We start from the raw sequence: 19721 nt of genomic DNA, 5'->3' as shown, positions 1-19721 counted from the left end.
CAGTAGTACAGGCTACATGGACTGCTCTGACAATGATATAAACCTAATTACTGTTCTGGAGCTGCTCCTTTACAATGGGTAAGGTCAGTGCTTGGGCAGCACCTCACCATCCCTGCCCAGCAAATTGCTTCCCCCCCATTTTGTCAAAGAACAAACACAGATTTCAGGCTTTATGCAGTGCTGAGCTGGAGGTGTGAAGAGACAGCTATTTTCAATCCAGAGCTCTATTTCAGAGCTGTGGACTTTCATCTGGGCATGCTGTGAATTGTGCACTGCACAGGGAGGTTGGTTAATTATTATGCCTGATCATGCCTCATCACTTGAGGTGATCAAACTGAAATAGCCTCATGCTGAACGTCAATAAATCCTGAAAACACCTTAAGGTAAATTACATCATTCTCAGATGGGGCATAAGTATTTTTGCTTGGTTTATCACAAAGGCTGGCATGCCAGCTAAACCCCAAATGGGAACGTAGCAGTAGCTCTTTATACGGTATTTTCATTTCCCACACATATTTTCAAACAATTGTTTTATTCTAGGATTTTTATTATTATTATTATTATTTTTTCTCCAGAATATCATGTCTGTTAGTTTAAGCCTGGATAAGTGGGCAAAGCTTAAGTGAAGAAATCGGGTGTATGTGAACCTTTGTGCGTCAGCACAGCTGTACATATGGCGGTGCTGTAAGTGGGTTTGGGTTGGCTGGTTCATGTGTGATGAGTAGGATCTGATAAAGTGCCAACAGAAACAATCCTTCTCCACTGCTGGAGTGTCCCGGCAGCCAGTTGGACCAGAAACAAATGTGCCAGTCCCTGTCTAATCTACACCACGAACAGGAGCTAGAGCTTGTCCAAGGCTACGCTAGCGTGAATTTATTGACTCAACAGGGAGGACCAGTTGTGACTGCGATGTGTTTAGCTGTGATGTTTCCTGTTGCACTACTGTGCAACCCTAACCACAGGCACTCCATCTGAAACATCATCTGGCTTTTGTTACGGCCAAGGAAAAGTCCCTTAAATTTTCAGTGCCCTCTGAGCTATATTCCCAATTTCTCATTGCATTAAGGTAAAGTACATAGGATCATGAGGAAATTGCAGCTTGCAGTATTTGGCACAGTTGGCAAAAGCAGGCGCTTGTTCTGGTTTCTCCAAGTCACTTTCCTACTGCCTGCCACATCCCACGGCCTCATGAGGTGTTATGGGGTCTCTGACCCACTGGTGACTGGCAATTTGTGTAGTGCTGACACCACCACCTCATGGCAGTTCAGTGAGTTTCTTTGCTGGAGATGTCTTAATTCTCCCTGCCCGTCCCTGGCATTGTACCCCACCCTGTGACTTTCCCCTTTGTTATGCCTGGGGCAGAGATTGCTTAAATCGGTTGTGGTGCCAAATGATTAATCAGAGCCGCTGGAAAAGCTCTCCTACAAATCCCCCCTCCCCTGCTTTCCTATCAAACAGGCAGGAGCTCTGAGTGGCTCTTAGAATCACAGACTGTCCTGAGCTGGAAGGGACACACAAGGATCACTGAGTCCAACTCCTGGCTCCACAATGACCAGCCAAAAAACAAACCATGTGTCTGAGAGCACTGTCCAAATGCTTCTTGAACTCCAGCAGGCTCGGTGCCATGTTCACTGCGCTGGGCAGCCTGTCCCAGTGCCCGAGCACCCTCTGGGTGCAGACCCTTTCCCTAACCCCTAGCCTGACCCTCCCCTGTCCCAGCTCCATGCCGTTCCCTCGGGTCCTGTCGCTGTCCCCAGAGAGCAGAGCTCAGCGCCTGCCCCTCCGCTCCCCTCATGAGGGAGCTGCAGGCCGCCATGAGGCCTCCCCTCAGCCTGCTCTGCTCAGGGCTGAGCAAACCCAGGGACCTCAGCTGCTCCTCATATATCTTCCCCTCTGGACCCTTCATCATCTTCGTAGCCCTTTTTATGGACACTCTCTATTAGTTTTATGTCCTGATATTGTGGCACCCCAAACTTCACACAGTACTGGAGGTGAGGCCACACTGGCACAGAGCAGTGCCAGAGCCTTGTGCCTGCTGGGCTCTGCTCCTGTTACACAGAGCAGCCATTGAATCCAGCCCCACTGCGTGCTCTCCTCTGTCCCTCATTCTTCTCAGCCCAACCCTCTGCAACCCTGGTTTTGTTCATCTCTTGACCTAACCCCTTCCCAGCAACCCCAGATGACAAAACCACAAACCAGACCAGTGGCGGGACACTCTGAAACCCCTCTCAACCTCCTGTGTCGCTAACCTTCCTACCCCAGCCCAGTGCCACTGCTGTGAGCACCTTGCTGTGTGGATCCACACCAGATCAGAGTGTAGGTGCTCCAAGCAGGGGCCTGGGGTTGCGTACCACAGTGCCCCACCATGTCACCTACCATCACGCTGCCCCAGCATGCCAGAAAGCATTGCCACCACCAACCTGAGGCAGACCTCTGCTCCCAATTGCTTGGTGTGCTTTCCTAAATACCACTCTTACCTTTATACCCCTCACTAAACCAAAGCTTTATTGCTGTGCTTCTGAAATAAACCTATTTCTATCCTTCATAAAGTAGCACTCCCTGCCTTGCTGCCTCTTCCCTTTGCCACTTGCGATGACCATGGCATGGCAAGCCTGGAAAGGCTGTGCCCAACAGCCTGCCCACGAGGAGTCCCTTCTGTGTGGATCTTGGTAATGCTCACTCATAACTCAGATTAAGATTTGTAAAATTTTATTGATTTGCAAAGGGAGCAGCTGTGGACCTTGGCTAAGAGCAATTGCCCTGTTTCTTTTCTTCGTTACCTGATGCTGTTCTTACCACGGAGGGCAGGCAGATGGGCATGCATTTAAGAGTTCCCCATGCCCTTTCTGATGTAACCTGTGTCTGAAGTTGCTTGGTGTGCAATCACCACAGAAAAAACTCTGCTCTGCTCTCAGAGAGCACAGCCTCTGCAGCCACTGCTGGATCTGAGATCCTACAGCTGCTGTCCCACAGGGAGGCCCGTGGGCAGAGGCCATCCCCACCCCAGCAAACACCCTGATGGGGAATCCACACCCCTGTTGTGAGCTTATGGAGCACAGCTGCCTCCTCAGCGTGCAGGGCTCAGGTGGGTTTCTCCTCTCCCAAGGCCTTGTCTGACACAGAGCAACAGGCAGGTGGGTCTGTGGGAGGAACAGACAGGGAGAGGCTCTGGCAGGGGCTTGACTCAGCCTTCAAGCCCTAGCAAGGGCCACGGCCAGCACCCTGCCTCATCCGTGCCAAGAGGCACAGGGACAGCAGCACCGCTCCCTGTGCCTTGTCCCCACCCGGGTACCTCCATGCCACCCGCCCACGCCAGAGCTTCTGCTCCAGCCTCCTCCTGCAAAAGCCACATCAGCACTTTCTGAGTGTTTGCAGAAGTTTCAGGGCTTGATCCATGGTTCCTCGCTGCCACTCAGAAAATCCCTGTTGATCTCCCCGGGGCTTGGGCCTTGCCTGTGGGAAGGGTGTGACTCCTTAAAAACTCAGTGATGCCACCCTGCCTCTTTCTGCACAGCCCTTTTTGCAACACCAGAGCCCACGGCACACCGCAGCAGTGACCTCCTCACAGCACTTCTGCCACCTGGGTGAGCGGTCCTCCTGGCCACCAAGGCCACCCACTGCAAGCAGCACTGGCTGAGCACAACATGGGCCAGCATGCCCATGCTGACGTGTAGTCAAGCTCACAAAGCCACAAAAACACAACAACAACATCACGTAAAACATGACGACAACCTCCAGGAAGAACCAGACCGTGTCCTTTGGTGCCACCGATGAGCCGTGGGAAGGCTGGAAAGGAAAGCAGCTGGTGAAACCCTTGTTCCAGGTAAAGCACCGTCCCCAGCACTAAAGTCCACAACGGGAACACCTGGAATGACTCTCACAGTGTTTTGCTAGACCTGGGTGACACCAGAGGGAGAGTTTACTGCTGTTAATAGGGTGCGTGATTGGGGTTTAATCAAACTATCTCCCAGGTAGGCGTGCAGGACAAGTTCAGTCAGTGATAATAAAAAGCAGTTTAAAAGCATCCTCCAGAGCTTTAATAGACAGTCTGAAAAAACAGTCACGGTTACTCAGTATCCGGTTTCTTATCTAGTCAAAATTTAACTAGTTCCAGTAAAGTTTCCTAGCACAGATAAGGTTGGAGCAGGGAGCAGGAGCGCTCACACCTCACACACTGCAGCCGTCTGGGAGGCTTTGAGCTCCCCAGGAACCCCTGGCCCAGGGGGGCCATGCAGCCAGGTACTCAGCCCCACCAAGGACACCAGAACCCCAGTGGGTGTTGGTACCAGACATCACTTCCCCACTCCTCAATGAAATATAAACCTGCACATCCCTCTTCTCACTCAAACTGCAAGGAAGCAGGGCTGTCCTGTGTCCTCACATGCATTTTTGTTGAAGCTTTCTCTATATGAAGTGATTTATATATATATATAGGCATTTATGCAGGTGCACAAATATGACACATGGTTAATATTTTGTACTAAAACAGAATAAATTAGCACTCCCTGCAAACACTTAAAACACTGGGTTGAAGGTTCAATTCTATTTTGGCATCCCTGGTTATTAATCTTGTGAAAGCAGTATTTAAAGAGGATAAGAGAAGACAAAATCATCAAGCTACAAGAGTGAATTAGTCAAGATCAGAGAAGAACTGAGGATCCTTGGTGAAAGATCATTTTAGCAGCTACATAAGGGTAGGAGATCAATGGAAGTTAAAATGCACTTCTAGGAAAAATCTGAACTCCCCATCCAAGGCCCTGATTTCCCATGAACTGAACTGAGTCAGGGGTGAGAGCTGGCCTGCCTGCCTCTGCTCTGTGCCTAGTGATGACAGAGAGAAATCAAATTATTCAGAGGTATAAATGAGAAAATTAATAATGCAATTGATAATTATGTCATCCAATCATGCTGGCATGGAGGGGGGCAGATGATGATACCCACAGAGGGTCAGATGCTGGAACTACACTGACTATATTGAATTTCATGGGGGCTCAGGAGTTATGGATCAAAGGGGAATACCATACTACTCAGGTTTCCTTCCTTGAAGCCTGATCACATGATAATTTTTGTGTTTATTCACTGCTTATTGCAAAATTCAGTGTCACGGCTGAGGCTGCTTGCAGCTTGCAGCATGCGAAGGGAGAGCCCGACCTGCCCACACTTTCTCCCACTGGCTCGTGGCATCTCCCCTCTTCTCCTGCCAGCACTGCTCTCCATCCCAGGGAAAGCAGGTACTTCCATCTGAAATCCCTTGTGCTAATTAGGAGCTAAAAAGATTTCTCGCTTGTGGGCAGGTGTTCAGTCACAGCGTGATGGGTGATTCACACCCCAAAATCCACGGCTGCCTGTGAAGGGGCAGCCAGGCCCTGGCACCACCAGGAGATGCGGGGAAGCAGAGCTCTGGGTGCCCGGGGACTCGCAGCTCACACTGGAAGGTGCTGGGTGAATTTAATACCTGGAGGGTTGGGTGGCAGCTGAATGGGGGTTTTCTTCATTGCAGCTCTAAACGTAGGTGTCTGATATTTATTTAAATCCCGAGCACCTGAAGAGTCTCTTGGATCTCATCCCAAACCTGTCTAATGCCTTTATCACCGTGCAGGAAAGCCTGGAGCAGCAGTGGAAGGTTTGGGCAGTGGAAGGCATCCCACCAGCTGCTCACAAACCTCCGAAGACCCCTGAAGAGCCACCCTCTGCCCTGAGGCCTCCTCTCTGCAGGACTCAGCCAAAGGAGGACACAGCCTGGCCTCCCCTGGGCCTGGGGACGTGCAGCATTGCCTGGTGCATGCATGATTCACCAGCTTAACTCACTGCTCAGCAAGCTAGCGCTCGCTGCTGGCTTTTTTAACAGTCCTGGTTTTACACAGCCTCGTTCACCGAAGAGCTGGAAGGCATTATCCAGTTAACCATTGAAAAATTAATCATTGGAGAATAACCGTGTATTAAATGTCATTACAAAACCAGCAGCAAGTGCATCTTTTCCTAACGGAACTGTTGGGAAAATACACTACTTTTTTTTTTTTTTTTTTTTTTTTTTTTTTTCCACACATTTTTTTTCAAGCAAAAATGAAAGCAAATACCAGAAATGAGAGGGCCAAGAGACTTCAAGAAGTCGCATGGCCAGTCTGCAAGTCTGAAGCAGGATTTGGCTGACATGGCAGGCACTGAGAGATAAGGTCTATCTGTTTTTTCTTGAGCTATGTCTAAAGCAGAAAAGCTGATCAGATTAACTAAACATTATATTTATCTCAATAAATTTCTGTGAAACTGTGATAGATATGCTTCAGTTCGTCTAAAGCTTATATATGTTACTTTAGCTTCATTTGTTGATACTAAACCAGTTTGAACATTGAGTAAATTCAGTGCTTTTTCCCCTTTCCCAGATGAGTCCCCAGTCCTTAAGGAATCATCTCCCACAAGTTGTCTCACTCCCTCCCCTGTCCTTTTGTCCTTCTGACTTGTTCCCCTCTGCCCATCTGAATAAATCCTGCAGGAAGGGTGGAGAGCAACACCACCATGGGCTACCTGCAGGCTGGTGGCTATGGCATTTTGCTGGGAGTATGAGGTAAAGGTTTGAGTCCTCTCAGGTCAAGCAAATCAAACTCTCTGAATCCTGAGAAAAGCTAAGGGTGTCTCTACACCCTTTTCACCAGGGGTGGGAACACAGTGCTGAAGTGAATATCCTGATTATCTTCACCCCATTATTTTGGATTGCTCTGTCTAGTCAGAATCACAGAACCAGCCAGGTTGGAAAAGACCTTCAAGATCATCAAGTCCAACCACCAACCTGACCTACCAAATCCCATCACTACACCAGCTCCCTTAATATCACGTCCACACATATTTTTTTAAATGCTTCCAGGGATGGTGATGCCACCACGTCCCTGGGCAGCCCATTGCAATGCTTGACCACCCTCTCCATGAGGAAATTCTTTCAAATATCCAATCTAAACCTCCCCTGGTGCATATTGAGACTGTTTCCTTGCATCCTATCGCTTGTGACCTGAGAAAAGAGACCAACACCCTTTCACTCCAACCTCCTTTCGGGTAGTTGTAGACAGTCATGTAGTGCAGTAGCCAAAATCTGTTCTATAAATGAGACAGGTGTCTCTTTTCTCAAAAGAGAAGATCCGTGGTTTGGGATTCTGCTGCGGAGACAGTTTATGCATTTAGCATGAAATCATCAGCACCAGCAGCTGCTCTTAGGAGAAAGCAAGGTGCTAAGCCTTTGGTGGGAACGGGTGTGGCAGTCACTTTCATGCCAGAGGAGGTCTTCTCTGTATCTAAAGGGACATTGGTGCTGTTGAACCTCAGAGAGGTGAGAGCACAGCTCCCAGAGCCATGGCTCACAAGCCTTAGCTATCTTAGGAAATGGTATAGAAATGTCACGTTCACCAAAAAGTGCTGGATATCAAAAATCTTGCCTGTAGCATACTGGAGAAAGTTTAGACAACTCTCCCCAAATCTTGCTTTGCCTTCCTGAATTTCAATGGGAGCACATGTTGTTGTATTCTTGAAGCCAGACTGTGGTCCCAGCTCTGTCATATCATAATTCAAATGAGCTAAAGGAAAAAAGACAAACCTATGTGGCTGTTTTTATCGATCTTGCTGTGATTTTCACATCAGCAGGCAGTATGACTATGCTAGTGGGTAGTGCTGGAAGTGTGCTGAGTGCCATAGAAAAGAAAAAGATATGCAAATCCAATTAAGTATGCAAACCGGAGCTATGCATAGCTAAAAGGGCAAGAACAATCTTGTTCTATGCCAACATTTCATGTCCCTGGAGCTATAGGCATGCATGTGTATTTTGCTGATTTATAGGCAAAATTCCTGTTCCCAGCATGTACAATAAGCTTCACTACAATGCAACGTGTCTTGACACAAGGAAGAATGTACTCACCTGTGATTGCGGGCTGCAGTTTGGAAATAAAATGTTTCTACAGCAGTCCCTGGTGGGAACGGGAAACTGCACATACTAATCCCACCTCAAATTTCCTTGTAGCTTCACGGAAATGTTGTCTGTCGGGCACTTTCCAGTAGATTCTATCTCCTTAGAAATTATAGAAACTGCTGCGATTGATTTACGAGCACCCTTACACTGACACTCTACACATAACAATTAAACACCTAGCAGTAACACCTCTTCATCAGTTTAGTCCTGATTCATTTCACATTTTTTTCCACGAGCCAAGCGTGCAAGGAGCTGCTGTAAAGTTGGTGGCTGGGGGCTGAGACAAGAGGAGCTCTGGCAAGGAAGGTCCAGCTCACACAAGGCTGCAATCGTTTAATGTATGTGGTTTTGGCATTTCCCTTTCAGGGTTCCCAAAATCCAGCCTATCTTTCAAAATGTTTTACATGGTCAGATACCAAAAGAATAGATCTGTTTTTCCATAGTCAATTTATTCTGCCAGCATTTACTCGTAAGAAAGTAAGGTTGTACGGGAACATTTAGGCATTGTGAAAGAATTTTGAGTAAGAGTGAGGAGTAACCTGTCAGAAACATATTTCTTAACAAAAGAAATGATCTACTGGCCCGTAAAAATACCCCAGCAAGTCATCAAGTACCTGCTTAGCTGGAGCCTTCAAGTGCTTAGAGTACCTGGGTAATGCAAACATTGCAAAAGACAATGGCTTTCTTGGATGTCCACCTTTCCCTGCCCTTCATGCTGTATTTAAATAAAGTGAAGGACAGACACAGAAACATTCCTGGCCCGAGGAGTTTATTATTTCATTTTCTTGGGGTATTAGTTGAAAGGGATATGTCCTGTGTCCGTCTGGCTATTTTGTGAGCCTGAATGCATACATTGCTCGGGAACAATCTCGGTAGCACATCTGAAGAGATGCTGTGTGGCTCTTTGGCACTGCTTGGCATGGTGGCTCTGTTGCTGCTGTGTCTCCACGATCCCTGCCCACGGATCTCTGCAATGGGCTCTGCTGGGACTTCTGCAATCAACAGAAGAGACCTTGGTGCCTGCAACATTGACCTTCCCTGGGGCTCCATCATCCCCAGGGGAGGGAGGCTCCTGCCCTAAATGAATTTAGCAGAAATTACTGCTCCATTCCTTAATGATCTGGTCCCTTCAGCTTGGTCCAAGTCCAACTGCTTTAGTCTATGAGTAGGGAACCTCCTGAGCTCTTTCCCCCGGCTCTGTGCAGCTCCAACACACCTGCATTTCCACAGAAATCCTGGAGAGACATTCCAGGGAAGATCCTAGCAGTTTGCAGCTTATCTTTTTGAATACAACTGTTTCCCCAAAGAGCTTGGGAGTCCCTTCCCGCAGCCTGAGCCAGGCCCAGGGAACAGCCGTTCTTCTCCCTGGTGCATTCTGCACACTGGGGACTCCTTGGTCCTCCCCAAAAGGAAATGCAGAACTGAGACAAGTTCTTAGTTTTTGCATCCTGTGGCAGCTGCTGACCAAAAGATCGGGGAGAGTGACAGGGCTGAGAAGGCACTGCCCTTCTGGCAAGGAAATGGGACCCTTAGGAAAGCCAGAATTGGAAGTGCTATTGTGAAGTGTATAAAGATGTCAAGGAGAGGCTGAAACAGCAGCCAGACAGTTCATGCTACAGAGGAGGGGTCCAGGGACTTCTTCACCAGCAGCCCTTGTACCGCAGGGATACTGCCATCCTCAGTCTTCTCCACCTCTTGTTGCCCAAAGCCAGGGAAGAGCCAACATCCTTACTCCTTTTCAACCTGTTACAGCCAAGGACTATAAAAATTATATGAATACAAAGCAACAACCACTTCACACTTCCCGAGGCTGTTCACAATGATATAAGCTGCCATTAATTACTGACTGTTTCTACAACAGCTCATGCAGTCTGGTTATTGTCTTCTATTGTAGACCAAAGTTATCAGAGTGTGGGTCTTAAATCATAAGCATCGGTCGTTATCAACCAGTCCCTCAAATATTGAAAGTCCACCTGCTTATACTTAGCATCCATTTATCACCTGAAGAAATGTAGCAAAGAAATGTAGCCCAAACAAAAATATGGGCACAGAAAGGGTTGCACTTACTGGCCTCAGGACATTTTAGTCAACTGCAGAAAAATTATTTCATTAAAATATATTTATTTATTAATTTAACTTGTGTTACCTGAGTATCTAATACTTCCTCTGGATTTATTCTTGTGTTTACTTATCAGCTTTTACATCTCAAATGCACTGTCTGCGACTCGTGTTACCAGTCTGGGATTTGTATGTGCCATGAACCCAGAGGAGTCCTTCCGAGCAGCAACACCACGCCATAGTCCAGCCCCACCTGCCCCAAGAGAAGCAGACCCTGCCTCCCTCTGACAAAGAGAGCTGCCCTCAGCTCAGCAGCATTTTCATGTCCTTTGCTGTTGGATTTTGTCTCTGGTTGTTCCAGCTCAGCAGAATCGTTCCTGCAAGCTGCCTTCGCTCCCCACTCTGCTGCTATGAGGTGGTGTACAGATCATCGCTGCTATCTTTTCAAGTCTGCGGAACATCAATGAGCACACGCTGTTTGAACCCTTCCTGAATGCTGTCTGGTGTCCAGCGTAGACATTGATGAACCACAGCGTTCACTCAAAACAGCCTACTCCCAAAGAGGAGGGGCAGATTTGGGCAGACACTACCGCCTCACCTACTTTGTGTTCTTTAAGGTGCTCATGGCTTTTACTTCCCCACTGCAGCCTCTGTTATTTCATGGGGTAAGCTTCCAATTGCCTTCTCAGCATATGCATAATCTGGTAATATACCCTTTTTTTCATCATATACTCAATGGCTTTTGGTCAAACAGCTCTTCCTGAAGCCTACTGCTTCAGTTTCCTTTATAACTTCCTGTACAAACCGGAGTCTCACAGTCTTGCATAATTTCAGTTGACTTTCCAGCTCCAAATTGTTGCCCATTGACTAACAGCAGTCAAGCTTCAGCATGCAGCTGCCTGCTTGGTTTTGACATCACGGGCGCCCTCCTGGTGTTGTTTCTGCATAGGAGGACCAGTGCCAGCTTTGCACGTAGCTTTGCATGCTTCGGTGCCCAAATGCTCTCCAGGCACTGAAGATTTTCTCCCACCACCATCAGTATGTGACCCGGTCATGCTATGCTCTCCTTGAATCTGCTCCACTGAGTACAGATGGCCACCAAAAATCAGCAGGTTTTAAACATTCTCCAACTTATGCACATGACCACCTTGCAGAGTCCTAAATTATTTTCACCCCTCAGTGGCGATGGAGACCTTCTTCTTGAATAAAGAAAGAACTTTTGGCCTTGAGTTGTGAAGGAGCCATCTGATGGGATGAGTGACAAGTAGCAGAAATGCAAGTGAAAAAAAGTCTAAAATCGGGGAATGCAGAAAAAAATGAGGAATCGAAAAATAAATAGTGTGTCTGAGAAGATGACCTGTCCTTATTTCATCTCCTATGCCCATATGCATCTCCTATGGCTTCACATGTCCCATTGCTCCAGGGAGAAGCACTGTGCTTGGAGATGACACACAAAGGGTCCTGAGGTTGCAGCTGACCCTGAGAGCCACGCAAACAGATGTGATCTCAGACCACAGCAGTCACTCAGCATAGATCTGTGCGTGGCACATTTTGGCGTGTAGCTTCTGCCTGGAAACCTCTTTGTAAAAGTAACTTTTTTTTTTTTTTTTTTTTTTTTTTTTTTTTTTTTTTTGCTATTTTTTAAGAGCCCGAGGTTTTATCTGTATGCCTTTAGTTCCTCATGACTCTTCCTTCCCAAACCCAGTTCAATTACTTTGTCCTCGAATAGGTGAGCAAGAGGAAGTGTTTCCCACCATATATTTGCGCTCAATAAATGACTGGGCTAATATGATGCATACATAGGTGCAACCAAGTCGTTACTGAATCATGCTGTCCTTGTTTTTAATCTGATTCAGGACTTGCACTTGAGACCTCAGCAAACTGCTGGATTAGTCACGTAAGTCAGTGATTTGAATATTGACAAAAGGAACCAGAGAAGGCACTTTTCTCAGATTGAATTGAAACAATGCAAAACATGAATCCAGCCCACTTTCCACGGTGGAATCATCCATCGTTTCTGGATGCTGCCTGCTCTCCCCACCCTTTCGCTTGAGCTCCTGTCACTGAGTCCACTGATTTACAGCAGAAGCTTTATTTTGAAAGCTCTCCTCCCACATCCCCCTCTTCCCTCTGTAGGGGTGTACAGAATGGGCCCTTCTCCCACTGCTGGCATCCAGCCTGTCCTTCAGAGCCACTGCCCACCCTCTGTCCTTTACAGCTTTCATTTTGCTCAATCACCCTTGCCCTTAGCAATTTCTCTCCCCAGTCTTCAGTGCTTGCCACCGATTTCTCTCACTGGCTTCTTCTTATTCTTATCTCTGAATAAGCAAATTAATGTGGGCTTCTTCTAAGCTCTGTGTGCTCCAGGAGACATGGAAGAACAAAAGGTCCTCAGATAAGCATCAAAGATTGACGCGTTCTTGGCAAACCTGTTAAAACTCTAATAGCCTAAACTCTAATAGTTCATTTGCAGGTATGCAATTTGCATAACAAATGACAGGAATTAGCCAAAAGTTAGGTCTGCCACTAGTTCTGGCCTGTACCCTGCGCCCGCTCTCCCCTGAGGGGAGATGATTTCTGAGGGACAGATGAAAGCACAGCCCTAGAAGCAGAGAACATCACGGTCATCCCTCACAAACCTTCCTCCGTTTGGGCCTGTAGAACACTGCAAGATGGAGCTAGGGGTGAGACGGGACCCCTCTGTGGGAAGGGACCATCCCACCTCTGACAAGAGACCTGCAACCCTCTCCCAAAACATTTTTAGAGCAACAGATAGGAAATATAGGTTCTATCCACCAACTCTGTTTTATTTGTGAAAGTGTTTGAGCTTTTGTGCACAAGCATGCCAGCAGCTCATGTGAGATGTGGCCAGGGGAAGGTGGGCCTGTGGACACCCCACAAGCTGCAAGGTCTGGCCAGGAAGGTGTCCTCCAGAGCTGCATGGCTTGGGTGAAGGACCTGGGATGGTGAGGCAGCCATACAAACCTGTCTGAATTAAGGAGAAAAGGCAAACAGACACTACAAAACTGAATCCTTCTGGATGCAAGAAGGAGGTGAAACAAGGGCACAGGCTGCCACTGACACTTCAGAAGTATCACTGTAAAGTGTCACATTTTTTTTTTTTTTTTTTTTTTTTTTTTACAGCTGAATTAAATTGGTCTAAATTCTCTGTTATTCTACACATCCAACAGATCAGAAGGTGCCCAAGCTGTTTCATGTAACAACTTTGCAGAGTAATTGTAAGGAGTGATCTGGTAAAGACGGGTCTAACTCATGGAGGAAAGTTAGGCACTGTGACCCTCTCTAGGAACCTACTGAGCTTGAGCTGGTCAGTGAGCATAAGGAAGGGTTGATGTCTACTGCACTGGCTTCTTTTTTTCAGTGGTCTATGTGGTGCATTTTAAGAATCCAGTGCCATACATCAGACTTGGAGAGCAGGGCTTTACAGACTCCAGCTCCTATGACCAGGTATTTGCGTTAGCCTGACTTTGTCAACAATACTTCAGGCACTGTTGCATTAAATGCGAAGGCTCATTTGTGTAAACGCTGGGATGGCAATTTATGTGAACATGAAAATAATGTTTGGACGCGTGTTTCAGACACTAATGTGTGTGCAAAGATATCGAAGTAGACCAAACAGATAGCTCAAAGACTATCAAACTGTGGTGGTTTTGGTCTTAGCATGACTAAAACGAGTGTTTGAAGAATTAATGTGGAGACAAACCGGTTACACATGCTGAGTTGAACTGGGAAGGTGCTTTTATTGCTGATGTTGGTGAAAAATGTCAGGTGTAACATATTTAGCTCAGCCTTGAAGAAATGAAAACTATTTCCAAAATACAATCTGACTCTATAGCTATATTTCCAGTTGGTCAAAAATAATTCTGCGTGACAAGTAGCAAGGAAGCTGCTAGGTGTTGAAAGAGCCTTGCTTTAACAGGAGTGATGAGTAAGGAGGTTGCTACAGATATGACTTAGGAAAAATCAAAATACTTGTGAATAGCACATTAAAAACCTGATGCTTCATCATAATCAAAACCAAACCTGGCCATGAGGGATGGCAGAAGATCTTTTCCATAGTGGATAGTTCTCTTATCCATAGTGGATAATAAAATGGCAAATGAACCTCAGTGTCAGCTAGTGTAAACTAATACACAATGTGGAAAATCAATCTGAACTATACCTGTTCAAGTAGATGTATGTACCACAGTAGGTACCAGCTCTAGCTGCTAGAAGTCTTAGGAAAAAAATTTGGAGTGACCATGGGAAAGTCAACTCCTTGCTCTGAGATGCCTGAAAAGTGGAAACAAGTAAATAAGGATTATGAGAAAATGATGGAGAATGCAGCAGAAAACATTGTTTTGTACATATATAAACTGTGCATACTGCAGGTACTTGGACCATCCTCATTAAAAGGCATAAAAATTTGTAATGATGATGATAAAAGTACACAGCAGCTCCTGCATGACATGGATGCCAGAAATAAGGCTTTCCAGTGCAAAATACAAAGGATGGAGAGAGGATATGACAAAAATTTCTGCATTCATGAATGCAGAGAGGAGTTGAACAGGGAAAGACAACTGGCTAGCTATTACTCCTAGTGGTGAGGAATCAGGAGTGTCCCATGAAATTATATAAAAACAGGTCTTAAATATTTTTCTTGTTGTTTCACAATACATAGTTAAGTTTTTGAGATAATTCCTCCATGATTTTGTAGATTTTGTGATACATATGGGATAAATGTGAAATATTTTTATAATCCAGATGCAGGCAGCATCAAAACATTATACAAAGCAATGCCAGAAAGTGAACCAAATATTATAAGTATTCACCCAGACAGAGCCTCTGGAGGTGACTATGGGCCGTGAAATGAAGAGATGGAGACACAACCTTTGGAAATCTCTAAGGCAGATTACTGGAAGATGATGACAAGAATTCTGCAATCTGGAAATAAGCTAATAACTGTTTATGCATTGAGAAAACTACAACAGTATTTTCCAGTTTTTATGAAATGCTTTCATTTCTGCATTATCTTACAACCCACAACATAAGCAGAGGATTACTTTCGAGCATTACAGTTACTGTCCTCAGATTTTTCAAACTTTGGTATTATTTTATAAAATATAGCTGGTTCTTTCTGACATTTATTCTTTTTCCTCTTCTTCTTCTTCAAGACCTTACATATCTGACTTTATTTTCTACACCTCCCAGTGCAGAAGCAAAGTCACTTGGTCATTTTTGCAGACACACACACACAAGTGCTAGTTTTCTGTAATTGTTATCTATACAAATTACCAGATCAAGCTTAAATTACATTTGAATCACTGCTGATGAAAGCGTTCCTACTTCCAGGCACGCCTCATAAACCCCAGCTCCGTGTTTAGCACAATACGCGGGACAGATAACACACACAAATAAAATAAAATAAACACAACCATTCCCAGCGGCGCTTTAATGTTCTCGGAGAAGTTTTTATTATCTCACAGGCGATGGGCACGGCACTTCCCCATCTCCCAGCCTTTTCACACCCCCTCTGCAGCAGAAACAGAGCGCTCTTTTCTGACAGGATTTTGGGCCATAGAAAAACAAAATCAGGAAACCAAAACTGGGCTGTGAACGATGGTGTGGAGAAGACTGCGAAGGGGCAGCAGTGGGGGTGAAGGAAGAGTGAAAAGGGGCTGGTGCCTCGGGTTTTGGGTGTGTGTGGGGGGGGGCGGCCTTGCCTAGCCCCGGCCTGGCTGAGGCCCAGCCCCGGCCCCGGGCCCCGGCCCGGCCCCGGCGGGCGGAGGCGGGCTCGGGGCGGGTTAAAAGCGGCGGCAGGTGAGCGGGGAGGGACCTCAGAGCCGCGGGGCGGCGAGCCGGGCACCGGCCGCTCCGCTGACACCGCCGGACCCGGACCTGAAGCCGAGCCGAGCCGTGCCAGGTGAGGCTCCGCAGCGGCTCCTGCCCGCCCGCGGGGTCGGGTTTGGGGTTAGGGGGTGCCTGCTGGGGACCCGGGTCGAAGGGAAGGGGCGCTTTGGGAAGGGGCAGCTGAGCAGGGGGGTGTCTTGTAGCTGTCCTGTAGTGTTATTTTTATCGTTTTTTTCCCTAAATTTTCCAGCTCTGGTTCAAAACTGTGGTGTGAGCCTGCTCTTAGAGCCTGGGTTGTTCATCCCGATAGGGTGTGCACTCAGATAACCTTCCTTCGGTCCCGGTTAGCCCCCCTTAAATACTTCACTAATATACATGTGTGTATATATATATATATATATATATATATGTATTTTTTTCCTTATTTATTTATTTTTTTCATATTTATTTTAACGATTACACACAAATAAGAGGAAATCTTAACCCAAAGATGCCGGTATCTGATCGCGGCCATGGGTTCAGGTCATCATCAAAAGCTGCATAAAACCCTGCCGGTCTCGGCAGTGTGAGATCGCCAACAGTGGGAGGGATCGCAGGCACCTTCTCAAGGCTTTTTTATTTCCTTTTACCCAATTTAACCTTTCTTCGTGTGACCTGCTCCTCATGCCTCGAGGCCTGTCTGTACAAGCGAGGCCCTCTTACCAAGGGTATGTGTTGGGGCACGCTGGGCCCTCGGTCATACCCTAACGGCAGCAGCGTGAAGAAGTTGTATTTATTTATTTTTATTTTTCCTGTTATATGAGAACTAGAGGATTTGGAGACTTCACCAGCCGGGTGTTGCAAGGTACCGTGCTCACCCTAAAGCATGTGCACTGCCCCGGGGCAGAAGGGGCTCTGTGGCTCCCATGCAAGGCTGGAGCCCGAACCTCACGGAGCAGCTGTGTGAGCTCCCAGCTAAGGATTTCGTGTGTTGCCCAGTTCAGGGAGAGTTTCCAAATGGCTGCTGACCAGTGAAAGATGAGGCTGGACTCTGATTTCTGCAGAACTTAAGCTTCTTTTTTCACAAGGTATAGATTTTCTTCAGGAGTATGAGGAAGGGAGGAAAGCTGAAATAGGACTTAGTTGACATTCAGTCTCCTGTGTATTTTACTGGTGTGTGATAGCATCTAGAAAATCAACATAAACTCTTTAGCTAAGGGCTTTGTCTCTCAACTCTTTGGCTCTGCGTGTCTCCTTTTCTGATGAGATAGGGATGAATGTGGCAGGGCAGGCTCTGCAGTGCCTTCCTGTGCCTGCCGGTTAGTGCTATCTATGCACATGGCCCCAACAGAGCTGGCTTGAGGTTTCTCGGCACCACTGACATAATCAAACGCTGTACTTACAGTGATGAAGGCCCTGCCGAGGAAAGGATGCGTCTGAGCTGCAGCAGACAGCCTTGGGGGCCTGCTGGAGGTGTCTGGGAAGAGTGAGGGCTTATGACAGAGATGGCCAAGTGTTACTTACTTGGGAGGCAAAGCAAGTACAGCCCAGCCTTCTAGGGCTGTGGCGTTGGCAAAGAAATTCTATAAAAATCACCTGTTTTGTCCAGATGTGGCGTTAACTTATGCAGTGGTATAACTTTCTATTGCTTTGGGAAACACAGTGGCAAGGCAAAGCAACAAGAGCCAACCACAGGGAGAAATATCTCAAAGGGAAGGATGGCACAAGAGGATGCAGGGAGGAAATATATTTGAAGGTGTGACTTATTGCCTACCAAAAGCCTTGTTAGGAAATAGGGACAAGCACACCTTAATATTTGTAAATATATGGAAGGAGAGAGTCTAATAGGCTGTTTGAATCCATGAGATGGTATTAATGAAGGTGGCTTGCATTTCACTACGATTCTCAAGTGAGTGCTAGGAAGTCCTCTTGTTGATAGGAGATCTGGAAATGATTCTTTGCCCCTTGAAAAGTGACTATTTGGTGTTTTATGTCATCTTACAGGTAGAAGGACACAGAAGAGAAGATGGATTGGGGATCTCTGCAGGCCATTTTGGGAGGCGTAAACAAACACTCCACCAGCATCGGGAAGATATGGCTCACGGTCCTGTTCATCTTCCGCATCATGATCCTGGTTGTGGCTGCAGAGAGAGTCTGGGGAGATGAACAGCAAGATTTTGTCTGCAATACCCTTCAACCTGGGTGTAGAAATGTTTGCTATGATCACTTTTTCCCCATCTCTCACATCAGACTCTGGGCCCTGCAGCTGATCTTTGTCTCCACGCCTGCGCTGCTGGTGGCCATGCACGTAGCTTACACCAGGCATGAGAAGAAACGGCGCTTCAGAAACGGTGAGAAAATTGATATAGAAGAGCTGAAGAACGAAAAGATTCACATTCGAGGTCCCCTGTGGTGGACGTACACCAGCAGCATCTTCTTCAGGATCATCTTTGAAGCGGTCTTCATGTACGTGTTCTACTACATGTACGATGGGTACCAGATGCCTCGCCTGGTGAAGTGTGATGCGTGGCCCTGCCCCAATGTAGTGGACTGCTTCGTGTCTCGGCCCACCGAGAAAACCACCTTTACTATTTTCATGCTTGCTGTGTCCGGAATCTGCATGACATTGAATCTGGCTGAGTTGTGTTACCTAGTGGCAAAAATCTGCATGAAACACTCCAGGAAAACAGCAGCTTTAAAATAATCTCCCAGTTCCAGGATGTCCTAGCTCCCCATTTCCCTCAAATCTTCTTAGGTGTCAGAAAACAATCTGCAATATTTTCACACTCAAAGAAAAGGACAAAAATAAAAGGACATTTTTATAATGATAGCCTGCTTGGGAAGCTGACACTGAGGCAAGTTTCAAGGTTATGAGCTAATTCAGTATTCTTGCATCCACAAATAGAGAGAAAAGTCTTTTGGCAGCAGCTTTTCCAAGTTTGCCTCCTGCTGTAATGGTCACTTCTCAAAAAGGGGGAGTGGAAAAGCCCAGAGAAGGCTCTGGTGCCCACAAAAGAGCAGGGAATCACAAACACAGTGTCAGCTTCAGAGGCAGGCCAAAAACAAAGGGTTTTGGTCAAAAGTGGGAGGAAGGGTTTTTTTGGGAGGAACTTCCAGATCCTGGAGAAGACAGACAGGATCATTATAGCATGTGTCCTATTCTCTCTAAGCATTCTGGAGAGACATGAATTTCTTAGCAAATGCTATCAGCTTTGCTGGGGACCAGCACTTTTTTTTTTTTTATTATTTTTTGTTTTTTTCCTGCACTGTGGAGCCACTGGTATGTGGCTGGGGGTGGCCAGACTCAACTGCTTGTGGTCAGTGCTCCTCCCTCCACTCCCAGGGGCTGCAGCAGTCGGAGGAATTAAGTTTATTTTTCCTTCTTTTGGTCAGGTGAAAGAAAAGGGCTGTTGCCTCCCCAACATTTTGTGGAGAATCTCAGTACGGTAGATTTTATTTGATAACACTTTATCACCTGACCAGGCCTCCTTCAGCTGTGTACCTTGAACATTTTTTTCAGTAAAGATCAAGAAAAATTGCCTCATTGTTTCATTCTGTTTGTTTTCCAGAAGTGCTTCAACACTTATAGCATGATACCCAGTAGAGTGCACCTATTGGTGCTCCTTCCATCAGTTTTTGTTTTTTGTTTTTTTTGTTTTTTTTTTTTTTTTTTTTTTATCTTCCCTTTATTACTCATACATCCTGTGTAACTTTTCTTCATGAAACCTTCTCCCACTCTGAGGTACCTTTGGAGCGAGTGCACCAAACCACTCCCAGTCTCTGACATTCCACATTGTGAGACTGAAACACCCTTCCTCTTCTTGCCATATGTTCAGCAAGAATTACAGACAATTTGCAGAGCTGAAATAGCAAAGTGCCCCAATCA

General features: G+C 46.5%; 1 protein-coding gene across 1 annotated transcript; it reads left to right on the top strand.

Annotated features, from left to right (window-relative positions):
- Window positions 1-15816: 15816 nt before the first annotated feature.
- GJB2 (gap junction protein beta 2) lies at window positions 15817-19374 on the top strand. The gene is made up of 2 exons (XM_084503664.1): window positions 15817-15929; window positions 17840-19374. The coding sequence occupies exon 2, from the start codon at window positions 17862-17864 to the stop codon at window positions 18537-18539; it is 678 nt and encodes a 225-aa protein (XP_084359790.1). The 5' UTR covers window positions 15817-15929; window positions 17840-17861; the 3' UTR covers window positions 18540-19374.
- The last annotated feature ends 347 nt before the right edge of the window (window positions 19375-19721 follow it).

This window comes from Aythya ferina (genome assembly GCF_964211825.1).
Source record: "Aythya ferina genome assembly, chromosome: 1".
Taxonomy (NCBI): domain Eukaryota; kingdom Metazoa; phylum Chordata; class Aves; order Anseriformes; family Anatidae; genus Aythya; species Aythya ferina.
The sequence above is the reverse complement of the archived record's forward strand: the minus strand, read 5'-3'. Positions and strand labels throughout refer to the sequence as shown.